At 45.6% G+C, this 17031-nt stretch overlaps 1 protein-coding gene across 4 annotated transcripts in view; it reads right to left on the bottom strand.

Moving 5' to 3' along the window:
• cuedc1b (CUE domain containing 1b) overlaps positions 1-17031 on the bottom strand; it is a 171188-nt gene that overhangs the window by 47522 nt on the left and 106635 nt on the right. For 2 of the 4 annotated variants that reach the window (XM_068010503.1, XM_068010502.1), the window contains one exon: positions 3265-3887. In XM_068010503.1, the coding sequence (XP_067866604.1) occupies positions 3265-3573 (309 nt within the window). In that variant the 5' untranslated portion in view covers positions 3574-3887. Of the gene's footprint in view, positions 1-3264; positions 3888-5593; positions 5962-14478; positions 14736-17031 lie in introns of those variants that run through there. The other 2 variants (XM_068010505.1, XM_068010504.1) reach the window with 2 other exon arrangements.

Genomic DNA, 17031 nt, shown 5'->3' with positions numbered 1-17031 from the left:
GCGCATGGGAAAGGCTTCCTCTGCTATGTCCAGACTGGCCAAGAGAGTGTGGGAAAATGGCGCACTGACACGGAACACAAAAGTCCAAGTGTATCAAGCCTGTGTCCTCGGTACCTTACTCTACGGCAGCGAGGCCTGGACAACGTACGTCAGCCAAGAGCGACGTCTCAATTCATTCCATCTTCGCTGCCTCCGGAGAATCCTTGGCATCAAGTGGCAGGACCGTATCTCCAACACAGAAGTCCTCGAGGCGGCCAACATCCCAAGCAACACCCTACTAAGCCAGCGGCGCCTGAGATGGCTTGGCCATGTGAGCCGCATGGAAGATGGCAGGATCCCCAAAGACACATTGTACAGCGAGCTCGTCACTGGTATCAGACCCACCGGCCGTCCATGGCTCCGCTTTAAAGACGTCTGCAAAAGCGACATGAAGTCCTGTGACATTGATCACATTGTGGGAGTCAGTTGCCAGCGATCGCCAGAGCTGGCGGGCAACCATAAAGGCGGGGCTAAAGTGTGGCAAGTCGAAGAGACTTAGCAGTTGGCAGGAAAAAAGACAGAAGCGCAAGGAGAGAGCCAACTGTGTAACAGCCCCGACAACCAATTTTATCTGCAGCACCTGTGGAAAAGCCTGTCACTCTAGAATTGGCCTTTATAGCCACTCCAGGCGCTGCTCCACAAACCACTGACCACCTCCAGGCACTTACCCATTGTCTCTCGAGACAAGGAGGCCAAAGAAGAAGAGAAGAAGTACCAAATATTTACCAGCACTACTTAAAAGCCACAAACAAGAGCAAGGTCATAAATGACAGTGGGAACTGCATTTAGAATAGAAAGTGATCGTTTATCATTGAAATGAATGGATGTGAAGGCTCAGTCACTGTGGTTGCACTGAAGGTTGTGATGTTGATGCCATGGAGTGGGGGGGGGGGGGGGGAAAGGGTGGAGGGGAGTGAGCATGCGAAAGGAGGGAAAAATTCCAGAGATATTTTGGGAAATCACCAAGTCAGCGCAAGAATGTGTTTGGTAGTTTCAGGGACTTTCCTAACCTGCTGACTGCCTGAATCAATAATAGTGAACATTACGGTGCAGGGCAGACAGGTAGAGAGATTAACCAGGGGGCAGCTATTAAAGAAAGAAATTGCATTTCTATAGCACATTTCACATCCTCAGTGAATAAACTTTGAGTTGTAGTCACTGATGAAGAAAAGTGCGGGAGGCACTTGATACACAGCAAGATCCCACAAACAGCAAACAAAATAAATGACCAGATAAATCTGTTCTGGTGGTAATGATTGAGTGATAAGTTTTGGGCATAACATCAGAAGAACACTCGATGGGATCCGTTAAGTCTGAGCAGGCAGATGGGGATCTCGATTTAGCATCTCATCCAGAAGTCGAAACTTCGGACAATGCTGCAATCCCTCTGTATTACACTGGAATATCAGCAGAGGCGAAGTCTCTGGTGTGACTTGAACCCACAGCCTTCTGCCTCAAATGCAAGAACCAAACTGACACTTGCTGTTATTTCTCGGTAGATGTTAAAAGGATGTAAAAAAAAAACAAATCCCGCAGAGGTGATCAGTGCTGATACCGAGGGCCTTTTAGTCCAGCTGTAGTATTTCACCTCATACATCACAAGGAAATATTTTGCACAAAGTGACTTATTTAGATGGTCAGCGTAAGAAAACAGGTTTGTTTCCAGGGGCACAATGTTACTGTATCCTGATCTGCACTTTCAATTGAAAGATAATTATGGTGAATAGAACAAGAGGAGCAACTTGTTTACTGTGTTTTCAAGTAATTTAGTACGTCCTTTAGGCGGATGTAAAAGAGGCAGTGCTAATGCTCCTGCAGCAGCCAAGAACCATGTCAGAAGTAGATTTGCTGAGACTCCTCCATAGACAGTATGGCCTCTACCAGCGGTGAAAGTACCAAACTATCGCCAATGCTCCCAGGCAGTGCTACAGTTAACTGCGGCGCCCCGATGTGATCAGCTGACTCTGCACAGGCTAAGGTTGGATAGGAGAGGCTTTTCCAGTTCTGATCAAAGGTCGTTGACCTGGAACGTTAACTCTGTTTCTCTGTCCACAGATGCTGACTGACCTGCTGAGTATTTCCAGCATTTTCTGTTTTTATTCCAGATTTCCAGCACCTGCAGTATTTTGCGTTTCCTGGTCTGGCTGGCTCAGACATGAAACATTAGCCCTGAGCCAAGGGGGCACCAGCTTAAAAATCAGGATTCTGTGGTTTTCCGGTTGTCGGTGGTGCTGCAATATCCACCCCACAGAGTAAATGGGAAAGATTCGGGAGGAATAAGGAGCCAGTGAGCGCTGCCGGGGAGCGGGAGCCAGTGAGCAACAGGGGAACAGGAATCAGTGCTCTTCCATTAGAAGTCATTCTGCAATGTAAAAGGGATATTGAATATTGTTCAAAATAAAAAAAAAACGCAAATTCTTTGGAAAAGAAACTGCAGCAGCGTGGTGAAAGGACAGACTGTTTCGAAGATTTATTTTGCTGGTTACAGTACAATATTCACTGAAACAGGAAGCTGTTTCTAACAGGGTTTGCAGCAGATTCACACAGTCTAACTATAGGTGCTGAGGGCTGTAGGAGCTCCTCAGGCTGTTGTTCAACTTACTAATCATTCAACTGGCCAATGTCAGAATAAAACAAAATCAACCCATAAAACACATGAATTGTACAACTCGTTAAAAATGTTCCCAACTTTATCATCTAAAGGCACAACTACATGAAAGACGCTATATAAATGCAAGCTGCTGTTGTTGTGGGAGCATCAGAGCCGAGATCTAACCTATCCCCACCCAATGTCCACACTGGTGCTGTCCTCTAGATCTCATTGGATGGAGATCAGGGCCAGATCTCCTCTCCAGCACAGAGGAGCTGATGTCAATGGTAGAACCTTTAACCAGCTGGTTCAGGCCCTTGTGTGTGTTGTGTAAATGTACTGCTTGAGCTGGGTCCCAGCCATACTGGCTAGCTGGGTCCTGGGATCGAAACCAGGAACCTCCCGGTCAGCCTGGCTCAGATCCACAGCCCCCAGGCAGCACATATACCAATGGGCGAGGAGTAGTTTAGAATAGGAGCTTTCCAAAGCAATGTGGGCTGATATTCAGCCGTTTTTCTGTAGAGTGACCCTGGTCTCATTTAGCATAAGTGTGAATATAAACATGGGCAGCAATCATCGACATTCATTTGATAAACCCCACCTTACCTCCACAATGCTAAGACACCTACGCTTACCTCCGGGGGGATACTGTCGTCAGAGTCCGAGCTATCATCATATCCATTGTCAAATCCGCAGTCCAAGTTCATCTGCAACAGTTGGTCAATGGTGGCATCCACAGCTCCATTGTTCGCTCTCAAGACGCACTCGATCACATCATAGTCCATGTTTGGAAACATGACCTTGAAGTCCTCCATGGCCTGGTTGAACTCAAGCCTCCGGACTTGCCGTGGAGGCCTGCTGTTGTTGAGCAGCTGCGACGGGGTGTTCGCTGAGCCATTCTTGGAGTTGTCATTGCTACTGTTCCGGCGGAAAAGGCTGGTCATTTTCAAGAATGTCTTTCGAAACCTGCTCAGCTTGGAGTGGGAAATGGTGGGAACTTCTCAAGGTGTCCGAGCTCACTCGTAAAGCTGGTGCGGAGCCATATCCCAAGGTTTTAGAAATAAATGTAGCAAATCCCAGTGTGAACATTCAAGATACTTTATAGTAAACTGAAGAAGGCCTCACTACCACGGGGTTCCGGGCAAAACAAAGCACAGCAAGAATCTTCGCATGCAAAATACACCGGCAAGGATCCTATAATATTCCAATCCTGGTAGGCACCAGTCTCACAGACCATTTCTAACAGTCAATGACACACCTGTAAAAGAAGAACAATAGCATATGTTAGTTCTAGCTTATGAGAATGTCACTTTTTTTTTTAAACTTTGCTCTCAGGAGATAGTCAGTACAGGCATTTAATGGCCATCCCTTGATGCCTTGAGAATGTGATGGGCCTTCTTTTGAAGTTGTTGTTGGTTCAAACTAAAGGCTTGCTTGACCACTTCAGAGGGCCATTCAAAATCAAACACTTCAGAGATGTGGCAGGTTCCCTTCCCCGAAGGATATTACCAAACTTGTTGGGTTTTTACCACAATTTTGCAGCTTTCATTACTTTTTCTGGTGCTCACCCACAATTGACTTGATTTATTGAATTTAATTTCACAACTGTTGGGCTTTGAACTCACCTCAGGTTGCTAGTCCACTAATGGATAGCAGATTTATTACACAAATTGAACGATAAATCGGAGGTTCCGGGTCACATGAAGAATGCAGGAATATTGGCTCACAATAAAGTACTATTGGACCAGATACCTCATCAAATAAAGTACATCCGGGCGTGCAACGGTGCCATATAAAGTAGGAAGATCCAGTGTTTGATCTGTGCTGAGGTATCTGCTGACAGTCAAGAGTGCAGTTCGGATGCTGCACTTGGCCTTAGTCTGCTGTGAAGTACAGGGCGATAGGGCTGGGTATTGGTCAGGGATTCCTCTGGCAATCGCTATCTGGTGGACATATGTAGGCATTGGACAAGGACAGGAGCAAGATCAGCTGTGTGTTGTGTTCCCTCCTGCCCCCAGCGTTGTGTAGTCTGTTGACACTCATTGCCTACTGTTGCACATGTTAAATGGCCATTTGAGCAAGGCACCAATGGCAGCTATTGTCTGTGAAACAGTACCAGAGCAAGAGCCAATGTCTTCAAGAGACGAGAAAATCTACAGTTAGGAGGGGCGGGGAGGAACTGCTGAACTGAGTGTCCCCAAAATGACAGCACTCAGTAGAAGTTGCTGCAAGACGTACAAATGACAAAGCAGACTAATTACAAGTATTGTACAATGAATCTGTTGTCATGCGGCTTCACACTATAAGCCTCCCATGCCTTTTCTCCGCTCTTGGAGGTGCTGACTTGAGCCAGAGTATGGTGGCTCACCAGTGCCATTTTTTTGTAGTTTCACAATGCCATTTTCGTAATATTCTCAGCTCCACACGATTTCCCTTCAATGGGAGGTCTTACCTTTCACCATGACAGCCATTAATACTGTTTTATATTAGGCAGCAAGTGATATAACTTTCTGAAGTAAGCTGGGTGTTGTTGCTGCGTTCTATTATCACAAGCACTGTTACTTTGTTGGTTGGCTGTAACCAGTGGCACTAATCAGTCGCAACATAATTAGGGCTGGAAGCTGAGTCTGGGTGCGCAAAATTTAGGCTCATACTCTACCATTACGACTACCAAAATACCTCCTTTACTGTGATTCCAACTTTATACATTTCTCTACCGCAGTGAGTATTAGCACCAATGCATCAGCCAATGAGTTAGAGGCAGGGATTTACAGCAGTCCATTTACCCAGCAAAGAAGGCCTATTGAAGCAGAGTCTCCAGAAACTACAGCAAAATGAACTCATAACCCAAACTACAGCAAAGTCTCCCGATAAAAGGAGAATTAATTCTCCAGCAAAATGCAGTGAGTTACAGTTTGTTACATAATACGAATTATGGGCATAAAATCAATCCCAGCCACTTACAGCAGTGCGGTGTCCAGGCATGACTGACACCCATACTTTCCCAGTCATCTCCATTCTGGTCGGGGCTTGTGGTGTCACAATATGCAGCCTTCTTTTAATTATGTTTTAAAAGATTTATGATCAGAAATGCTTGCAGTAGCTAATGAATGGAAAGCAGCATGTCTTTTGAAAGCTGAAAGGATCTTTTTGGAACAATGAGAGTTAATAGGCAGGCTTTTTTTTAAATCACCGAGGCAGAAGTCACGTCCAACTTTTCCCAGAAGGCACAATCAGATACCTTGACTTGGTTCTCCTTGCCTTTCACACACAACAAAGCAGTTGCGAGATTTAGTGAGGAAAACCATTTCCGACAGGGGAAACTGTCCCGTATTCAACCACAAACACACAATCTTATGTGTCACGTGAACCATGGTTGTGTTTTGCAGTCCCCTCCCCCACCTTCCCCCACACCCGCCTCCTGTCTGATCCCCGGAGCCCCAATGAGCTAGAAAGCCTTTAGGCCAAGTGAGCAGGGGCAATGACATAGCACCTGTCACTGAGTGGGCCGACAATCCTGGTGAAGAGCAGTTTTGCGAATGAGAGAATGGCTAGTTGAAGGAAGCCCAGGTCTGAAAGGAAACACGTTCAGCTGTTGCACAGGCATGTCTCACTTTCTGCAGCATGCCTCACATACTCAGGAGAAAGCTAGGATACAGCACACATGCTTGAAGACATTAACTTGCTGATCGGCTCACAGCTGTGGAGCACTCGTGGCTGCCTGAATACTCCAAGAGTGGCTCAGCTAACGTCCCCCTTAACGCGCTGCCCTCAATGGACGAAACTTGCTTCTATCTCAGTGAGGTGGCACATTGGGTGATGATTGCTCCAGACTGCCTGCAGCAAGCAGCTCCCGGCTTGTGGAGCAGACAAGATTGCAGAGTCTGTAAATCGAGGCGGCCATGCAGAAGTGAAGCCCAACTGTAGTGCAATACGAACAAAGCTTTGTTTGTGTCGCGCGCCAACTCCACTGCCAACCGCTGGGTCCGGAAAGTAAACCACAATATTGTTGATGCATCCTTTTCATGACCAGAGATCATGTGAATCTTTTGCTGCTTTGCATTTTGCTTTTGTCTAGTGCCAAGAGCTATTTTGTAATTCGAGTTGAAAACAAAGGTTCCAACTGGAATGCATTCAGCCCATGACCCGAGCACTTGTGAGCTCTTACTGACAAAACAAGGTGGCCCGCTCCATGCCAGGCTCAGCACGTTATCATTAGAACAAGTGGTCAGTTATCTGTTGAGAAACTGGTAGTTTTATAGCCTCTGTGGGGCTTTAGGCAACATCGTAGTTATTGGACAGCAAGTCACACTACACACTGTGAGCGTGCAGAACATCGAACAAGGTGTAAAAAGTGCTGCCAGTTCGCTATCACACGATTTTTCGTCGGGCGATAACAAATTTAAGTTACCTCCAGTAAATATACAGATCTGTGGGATGACATGCTGCAAGAAATCACTTGCCTTAGTCATAACCTGCCATCCACTTTCCCTGAACTTGTGGGATACTAGGCCGCGTTGTTAAATTAATGATGTCACAATAACCCTCACTTCATTCTCTTGGTTGTTACGGCGATGTAATGTTATTTTTAAAAATGTCAAGTACAGTAGATCGCTCTGGTGTGGGAATTGCACCCGTGACCTTCACACCAGTCAAAAGAACCTCAAGTCCCACTGGTGTGCAAATGACATCCTCAAATTAAGGCCCACTGTAAGTCAACAACAAATTGCATTTATATAGCGCCTTTAATGTAGTGAAATGTCCCAAGGTGCTTCAAAAGAGCAATATCTGACAAAACAGGACACCGAGCCACAGGAGGTACTAAGCGAGGTGGGCAAAAGCTTGGTGAAAGAGGTAGCTTTTGAGGAGCGTTTTAAAGGAGGAAAGTGAGGTAGAGAGGAAAGGAGGTTTAGGGAGAGAAATCCAGAGCTTAGGGCCTAGACAGCTGAAGCCATGGCCACCAATGGTGGGGTGAAGGAAATCTGGGATGTACAAAAATGAGAATTGGAGAAACACAGAGTTCTCAGAGGGTTGTAGGGCTTGAGGACGGTACAGTAATAGGGAGGGCAAGTAAATAGAGAAAAAAATAAAAGGGGAGGGGGACACAATACTCTAGCCACAGAGAAGAAATTAATGGGTTGAATGACCTGCAAACTGCTCAACTGAGAAGCTAAAACCTGATAGATGATGTTAAAGATCATTTTATCGAAGTAATGAAAAAGCATTATAAGAATGAAAGAATGTGAAAATAGTTAAGATGGGGGAAAGCCCATTACAAGAAGAGAGGCAAGAAGACATGGAAGAGTAGAAAAGATGCAAGAGGAACTAAAAACAGGAAATGCTGGAATACAGTAAAGCTGCACAAGAGAAAAAAAAGCAAAACAGCACTCCAGGTACAGAACTAAGCCCCCCTAGCCAACACTGTTCTGATACAGTCTACACCAGAAGCGTCAAGTTATCTCCTTCCCATATATACCTACACTCCTTCATTTAACATTTAAATTTTGACTACTCTTGGATGCTTTGAAGCCTGAAGTTTAATTTGGTTTAGATTGCCTGAACAGCTCAACCAGGATGTAATTTATCTGGATGAGATTTCTGTTTTTCACTTATTCTCAGAACTTGGGTAACACTGACAAGACACGTTTCTGGCCCATCCCGAACTGACCTGATAGGAACTACCAACACCCTGTCTTTTGTGCTGATTCTGCAACACAACGGTGTTAAGGAGGGAATTCCAGGATTTAGGCCCAGCGATGAAGGGATGGCGATACATGTCCAAGTTAGGATGGAGAGAGATTTAGAGGGAACCTCTGCGCCCAGTGGCAAGGGAACTTGGTGATGATGGTGCCACTGAAGGTCAGGGAAGGATGGTTAGGTCTTTTCTTGTGTGAGATGACCTTGCCTGACACTCCTGTTGACCTGCCAGTTAGAAGCTCAAGGCTGGATATTGTTCAGATCCTGCTGGAGATTGGCATGGACTGCTTAATTATTGGAGGAATAGTGAATGGAACTGAACACTAGAGAGCAGTCAGCACATCGCTGCATTTCTGACATAGAAACATACGATTGAGCGAAGATTGATGAAGCAGCTGAAGATGGTTAGGTTGAGGACACTGCCCTGACCAACTCCTGCCGTGACATCTCAACGGTACAACTTTATGGCAGTGCAACACCAGCTAGTAGAAGGTTTTGCCTTAATCATCTCAGTTTTGCTGTGCTTCGTTGATGTCATACTTGGCTGAATGCTGCCTTGTTGTCATGGGTACCTCTCCTCCCACATTCAGCTTGTGTCCATGCCTAGATCCAGACTGCAGTGAGCTCTGGAGCAGAGTAGTTGGGCAGAAACCGAACAGAACATCAGTTTGTAAGTTACTGATGAGTAGGGGTCCCTTGAATGCACGAGTGATGATTCCTTCCATCATTTTGCTGATGATGAGCAGGAGGCTGATATGGCAATATTTAGCTGATTTAGATTCCTACTTTTTTTGTGGATGAGTCATGCCTGGGCAATTTCCCTCACTGTCGGGCAAACACAAGTGTCATAGCTGCATTGGCTGGGTGTTGCAGCTAGTTCTAGTGCACAAAGTCTTCTGCACTACAGCCGAGATGTTGTCAGTGCCTTTGGCCTTCGCTGTGTCCCATGCAGTTAGCCATGTTTAATGTCATGTGAAGTTCATGGAACTGGCTGGACATTGGCATCTATGATGGTGGGAATTCCACCTCAGAAAGAGCCCAAGCAGAATTATCCAACTGGCGCTTCTGGCCGAAGATACTTAAACACTTCAACCTTGCCTGAGACAGACATAAAAAAGAGAGACAGAGCAGAAAAAAGGTAAAAGGTACAAAGATACATACAAAGAGAGAAAGAGGCAGAAACAGAGAGAGAGAGAGAGAGATGGAGGGCAAGCAAGTGTAAAGACAGAGAAAGGCGAGACTGAGGAAGAGAAACAGCAAGAGAGAGAATAAAAACTTGCACTAATACGGCACGTCTCACATTTCTCAGAATCATCACATGTGCTTCATAGTCAATTACCTGCTTTTGAAGTGCAGGCACTGTGTTACATGGACAAACATGTGCCTTTGTGAACAGCAAGATCTCAAAGAGCTATGAAAATGACCACTTAATCTATTTTTGATGCTTCTGGTTAAAAGGAATTGGCCAGGACAAAGCTGAACTCCCTGCTCTTTGAACAGGTTGGAGGATATTGAATGTCCATCTCAACACACTGTTATAGTCCAGTTAGAGACCAGTAAAAGAAATTGTAAAAGAAATTCGAACTCCCAGTTATTAGCTGAAAGCATGCCACTAGATATCAGATTTTAAACAAAAATCTTTACTGTACAAGAGTTAAACAAAGCAAGCACTACTAACTTAACATGATAATTTGAGACCACTTCTACTTCAAATCCAATATCTCACAGAACCCTCACCATTTGACTTCTATTTCCACCCAAGAGTTCCCTTATACTTTACTGAATCTTGAGGGTTCCTTAATTTCTCCTGGGACCAATCCAAGGTATGCCACAGCTCTCCGGAATGCTCTTGATTCTCCTTAGTGTTACAGCTATCCTCCAAGCTAAGAGATTTCTAGGAGTTCTTCCATCAGCAGCTGGCAAAGCGAACCCTTCCACTCTCCTTCAACACTTCGCAATTGTGGACTTCCCAGATCAAGCAGGACCCTCGCTAGCACTCTTGCATAGTGACTTCGAATCAGAAACCACCCTTAGCTCCTGCTAACCCTTTTGCTAATGGGTCCAGCTACTTCCAAACAACAACTGACTTTCTGTGAGCATTCACAGAGATTAAAAAGACAAAGTGATTATTGACAATGCATCCGGCCGCTGATGTCATCAGACTGCGCCAATGGCTTCTACTCTCTGCGCATGCGCTGCGTTCCGAATTGCCAGGACTGGTTGGCGCATGCGCAGATGACATCATCGCGTAACGCGGGCAGAGCGCGGGGGTGGGGGGGGGGAGCGGGGGCCCCGCCCACTCGCTCCCTCCACCCCCCCGCCCGCTCGCTCCCTCCCCGACCACTATCTCTCTCCCCGGCCCGCTCGTGGCCCTCACCGGCCCATTTGCTCTCTCCCTCCAGCCATTGTGTGCTGCCATGTCTTTAGGTTGCCTTCGTGTGATTATTTGAGCAGCTGCCTGACGTCGCAGACTGTGACATTTTAGTGGCACAGGCTGCATTTGCGCATGTGCCACTGCAGCGCCACCTTGTGGTTGCACTGTCAGCAAACGCAGCCTTAAAAAAACCCCACCAGACCAAAAGGCATCTCCCTGCATAATTTATCTCCATAGTAATGTGGTACATTTGGGATGTCCCAAATAGAAATTTAAACTAATCTAACCTCTAGCTTCAAAACGAAACCTTTGCTCCTGAGCCTACATGAATAATTCACATTGCTAACAAAGACAGGGCGATTCTCTTCAGACTTACTGTCTTCAGTTCCCCAACTAAGTGGTCCACCTGCTGTTTTATGGCCCTCACCCCTCTAACTCTGACCCTGCAAGTACACATGGTAAGATCTTTGAAGTGTAAATATCTTGGGTGGCCTAGCAACTTTTAAATTCCAGACTTTTAATTATCTTACATTTACAAATTTAATCTACCCAAAAGTGACTTGTTAAAAAAAAACCATGAACTAGATGATTGTAACAAGACAAATGGGACCTAGGTTAAAAGAGAATTTCACCTCACTCAAACTACATTCTGATGACTATATTCTACGCTCCCCCAATAACCATATTGAGTTACCGATGCTCTTTCACAATTTGAACTCAGGAGTTTTACACGCACTTGTGCCTGACCATGGAAGGAATTCCTGGAACCTCCATCACTGGGCAGACCAATCAGTTGATTCTATGGAAATGAATGATCCCGGGAATCTTGCAGCACCCTTTAGATTAATTCCCGGAAGCTGCACATTGCTGCCAACTATTAAGTGATAATTCACACATATGTGAACTTTTATTATTCACCTGTTGTTCATGTGAGAGGTCACTTCACTGGGCAGCTAACAAAACGCACCAACATTCAATGAACAAAACTGACTTATTTCACCAACGGAGAAAGGAAACTGACAAAGTTCAGATATTTAAAGGCATAATTTTGCATTGTAGTCTTCAAAGTAGAAGAATGATGCACCGTCTAGTTATTACAGAGAATTTACCAGCACAGAGACAGGCCATTCAGCCCATCTGGTATTATGGCCCATACAAGCCTACTCCCTCTTCTCTACATCTCACCCCATCAACACATCCGTTTGTCTCCCTCCGATCACCTGGAATGTAAATAATTCTGTTTAAAAAACACCTCACTTTTAAAATTATCATCCTTGTTTTCATGGACCTCGCCCCTCCCTATCTCTGCAACCTCTGCCAGCTTTCCAGCCCTTAGGTATCTGTGCTCCTCCAATTCTGGCCTCTTGTGCCACCTCAATTTTAATTGCTCCACTATTGGTGGGGCTACCTTCAGCTGCCAAGGCCCCAAGCCCCGGAATTCCCTCTGTAAACCTCTCCGCCTCTTTTTCCTCCTTTAAGCCACTGCTAAAAGCCTACTCCTTTGACCAAGCTTTTGGTCATTTGCCCCAATATCTCCTTTTGCAACTCAGCGTCAAATTTTGTTTGATAACACTCCTGTAAAGCGATGTTTTACTATGTTAAAGGCACCATATAAATACAGACAAGTTGCTTTGGTCACAAATGGAGATTAGTTCATGAAATCAAAACTGCAGCCCTGTCTAAAATACTCATGGGATACGTGTTCAATTGGGATTTTTCTCCTTATATGGGCAGTCCTGACTGGATGTCAACTTAAATGTTAACCATTATTCAGAATGCAAGATGGAGTTGGAGTTAGAAGGACATTGGGTGTGTCTCCACAGATGTTCCTGTGACAACCACTAACAGGTGAGCACCTATGCAATTGTTGTGGCATTGTATGTTCTAGTTGCCTCAAATATGTTGACTATTTCACCCTTAACATTAATTTAGTAACTTGTCTTCCCTTACACATCCTCTCCAAAAGATAGCTGGGATACAACTCCGCGGACACCAGGAACTCTCGAGTACCTTACCCAAGTGGCTAATCTTCAGTTTTTGGAATTCCCAGCACTGTCAGTGGTCTACTTGACTGTGGAGGAGCAGTACAGCCCAATCCTGCCCTCGCCTGACAGACACATATAGATTTCCAGTAGGTCATTGGACACCTGTCCGGAGGAGAAGCCGGGCTGGGGTTTCTCCCTCGGAGGCTAGCTCCAGTGCCCTGCTGTAGTTACAAATGAGACTAACTGGAGCATCCCAAGGCACTTGACAGGTGTGTTATCAAACAAAATTTGACACCAAGCCACATAAGGTGATATTAGGCCAGGCAACTAAAAGATTGGCTGGAGAGGTAGGTTTTAACGAACATACAAAGTTACAAGGAGGAAAGAGAGGTAGGGAGGTGGAGAGGTTTAAGGAGGGAATTCCAGAGCTTAGGGTCTGGGCAGCTGAATGCATGGCCACCAATGGAGGAGCGATAAAAATGGAGGATGCCCAAGGGGCCAGAATTGGAGCAGTGCAGTGATTGCAGAGGTTTGTAGGAGGTTACAGAGGTAGGGATGGATGAGGCCTTGGAGGGTTTTGAAAACAAGGATGAGAATTTTAAAATCAAGGTGTTGCTGGACTGGGAACTAATTAAAAAAGGTCAGAGAGCACAGGGGTGATGGGTGATGGATTCAAGTCTTACGACACAACTAAAGCACAGCACATAATCTAGGCCAACAACAAGCCCTCTAGATTGTTTTGGGAGGAGAAATCATTTACCCATCATATTCCAGCAGTGATCTTCGAGCTACTTCGTGGTCCCCCAGAGCCTCCAGTCTGCAGGGTCCCAGTGCAAGCTCGATCACCAGCTTTTCCGTGGCATTCCATACTCCCACCATCTCTGACGAGGTTGCCCTAACTGAGGAAAGTGAGATAGGAGAGCCAGGAACATCTCCTCCTGTCTCACCGACACTTCAGTGCTGAGCTTGCGCCTTACTACAGACTCAGATCTCATCTCGTCTGTGAAGCAAATACTTGGAAATCGGATGGGAGCAGCGACCTTACGTATCATGTCGCTGCCCCAGATTCCTCTTTGCCACGCCCGGGAACCGAGTGCATCAAAAGGTGCAATGAACAGTAAAACTTACCCCACTGCGTACGTTACATGTTTCTATTTAGCGTTTCTGGAATTATGGCTTGGCTTTGAGAGAGCTGCAGTGCGGCGAACGAGGAAGAGAAACAGACAGGATCAGGAGTAGGCCATTCAGCCCCTCGGGTCTGCTCAACCATTCAAATCAGATCACAGCTGAAATGTACCTTCATTTACATGCCTTCGCCTGCATATCCCTTGATGCTACCTAATAATATCCGTCTTGAAAGCTCCAATTACCCCAAGCATCCACGGCATTTTGTGGGAGCGAGTGCTCCAGAGTTCACCGAATAAAATAACTTTTAAATTAGAAAGATGCACGCATGATAAAACTAGCCTCATTCCATTAAAAAGCAGAAGGCGAATTATACACGGGCAGGACAGGGATCATATTAGAACAGCAACCAGAAAATAGGGGATGACTCAAGAGACCAGATTTGACGCTAATGAGTACAGGTTTTAACAAATAACTCCCTCTGTACATTGTGGATTTAATGGGCAGTCAGTCACACAGCAATAATCCTGCAGTGTGATACAAGACCGAAAAGAGAAATGATGGTTTGCACCAGCCCCGCTGTGAAGACAGCTCCTCGCTCACAAAGCTTATCAGTCAAGTGGATACACACGTTTTACCAGCGTAAAAAGCTTATAGTTTGTTTGCACCTCACTGGAGATAATCAAACTCAGGCTCGCTCTCTTCCTATAATTCAGTCCTCGAGGGCCAGTGTTTTTTTTTCCTGTTGCTGGTTTTCAATTATCAGTCAAGGGACCCAGAAGAACTGAAAAGGAAAAGTTGTGGAGCCGTGCCAGAGAACTCGATTTGTGAAAATATGTTCAAGGAAATCTCTTCCGAGGCAGAGTGGCAGAGGTAGGAGGAAGATACATATTGCAGAGAACCAAGACCCCGACTGTTCTCCCGATCTCTGCAGCAGAGCCGAGCATGCAGCGTAAAATGGAAATATGTGCCCTGGGAACGGTTCAAACAATTGCCTGCATGGGGTCGTGAGCACGGTTAGGAATTAACCACACTGCTTTTGAAAGGCAGTAAAACCACAAGGAAGCCATATTGCCTGAAGCAGAGAGCAGTAAATGGAGGGAGCCAGTTCTATTTCAAGAGGTTGAGCTTAAACAGCCCAAAAAAAACCCAAAACATTCTACGGTTGGGTCCGAGTGCAACTTGAGAAAAACCGGAAGGAGCTGTATTTTTCACCCTCACCGAGGGGTAACAGCTCAGGGTCATTCCTGCAATGCATTCTGGGTGGAAAAGCATCATTGCGCGCCACAAACATTCACAAAAATGCTGCCTCCTGACTGCAGTATTCTGTATCAGTCAATTTTCTGTCAATCTGGCACAAGAGGGCACATCTGCAAGTACTGTCATCCTCCCCCAGACTGCATTGCAGGAAGTGGCCTATCTGGTTGGAGGCTAGGGGAAGAGTGGAGGAGAGGGTGGAATGCAACGTTACAATCTGGATTTCAGCAGAATTTCAGTTTGGAAATAAACCTTTAAAATGTGACAGCAGAACTCTTTAAGTGAACTCTTACCTTATTTGGTAATGAGCTGGAACTTGCTGCCAATGAGCGTGGTGGAAGTGGAGATGATTGATAGAGGTATACAAAATTATGAGGGGCATTGATAGGATAGATAGGAAGGAACTTTTTCCCTTAGCGGAGGGATCAATAACCAGGGGGCATAGATTTAGGGTAAGGGGCAGGAAGTTTAGAGGGGATTTGAAGATGGTTGGAATCTGGAACACAATGCCCGACGGGATGGTAGAGGCAGGAACCCTCAACAGTTAAGTAGTATTTAGATGAGCACTTGAAACGCCATAGCATACAAGGCTACGAGCCAAGTGCTGGAAAATGAGATTAGAATAAGTAGGTGCTTGATGGCCGGCACAGACACGATCGGCCGAAGGGCCTGTTTCTGTGCTGTATAACTCTATGACTCTATCACTCTATGATCAATGATTTCAAAAGCAAATTCAATGGGCACTTATGGGAAATAAACTTGCAGGACTACGGGGATAAAGCGGGGGTTTGAGACTGACTGGATTGCTCTACAGAGAGCTGACATGAACTCAATGGGCCAAATGGCCTCCTTCTATGCCATTATAACTCTATTTCATTTTTCAAAACAAATGATTCACAAATACAATGAACACATTTTCAGAAATTCTTCTTACAAAGGGTAGTGAAAATCTGGGACTCTTTCCACAACCCGCCCCCCTCACCCCCCAAAAAAACTGTTGAGTCTGGGGATCAATTGAAAATTTCAGAACTGAGATTGACCAAGGTGGGAGTAAATGGGGCTGTGGTACAGATCAGCCATTATCTAACTGAATGGCAGAGCAGGCTTAAGGGCTGAATGGCCTACTCCTGTTCCTATGTTTGCACCACAGGCTTTAAGCTGTGATGTTTACAGTGCCAGCATGCCCATGCCAACATGCAGGTGCTGTAAATACTGAGGAAATTTCCTCTGGCAGGTTTCCATGTTACAGTGAGAGTTCACTGAACTGAAAAGTACGTGAGCAAGAATCTAATGGCAGGAATGAAAAACAAATATGCTAGAAATACACAGCAGGCCTGGTGTAACACAAACACAGCACCTTTACTGAAACCACTGGGCACTGTGTCCACTGCCATGTTCCTTGTTGCCACTAACCCCCTTTGGCCCTTTGAGCCAGTGTCGTGATGGCTCACCTCTATCCCTCCATGACAGAACGCTGATTTAGACTGGACAGCTGAGGCAGAGTCGTCCTGATCAAAAAAGAAAACTCACACGTCCAACATCCATCCCACCAGACGTCACGAGCATGTGACAAAAACAGAGGGTATATGAGAGTCTCTACGCATCATGCTTGTGTGGATTGGTGAGGCACATCTCCCTTCTTTCAATACCCAAGGATGCCTCGCTGTTGATAATCAGTACAATGGACACGTCCCATCAGAATCAGAGCTCGTACCATGCTGCAATGACTGCTTCACTCAAACACACCTACTGTGATTTGAACAGGTTTTGCTACTGCAAGCAGACTAACCACAAATAGCATAAACTCAGGCAATGCCACATGTGCTGAAACATCAGTGTAAACTGATTGAGATGAATCAATCTTATACAGGCATCAGTCTTTGCCATATCACAATGCACTTGTCAGAGATCCAAGACTCCATTTTTGTTAGGATAAGTGACCCCATTTTATTTTATTGAAGAAT

The sequence above is a fragment of the Heterodontus francisci genome, chromosome 30 (assembly GCF_036365525.1).
Source record: "Heterodontus francisci isolate sHetFra1 chromosome 30, sHetFra1.hap1, whole genome shotgun sequence".
Classification (NCBI taxonomy): domain Eukaryota; kingdom Metazoa; phylum Chordata; class Chondrichthyes; order Heterodontiformes; family Heterodontidae; genus Heterodontus; species Heterodontus francisci.
This window is presented reverse-complemented; position numbering and strand designations above follow the sequence as displayed.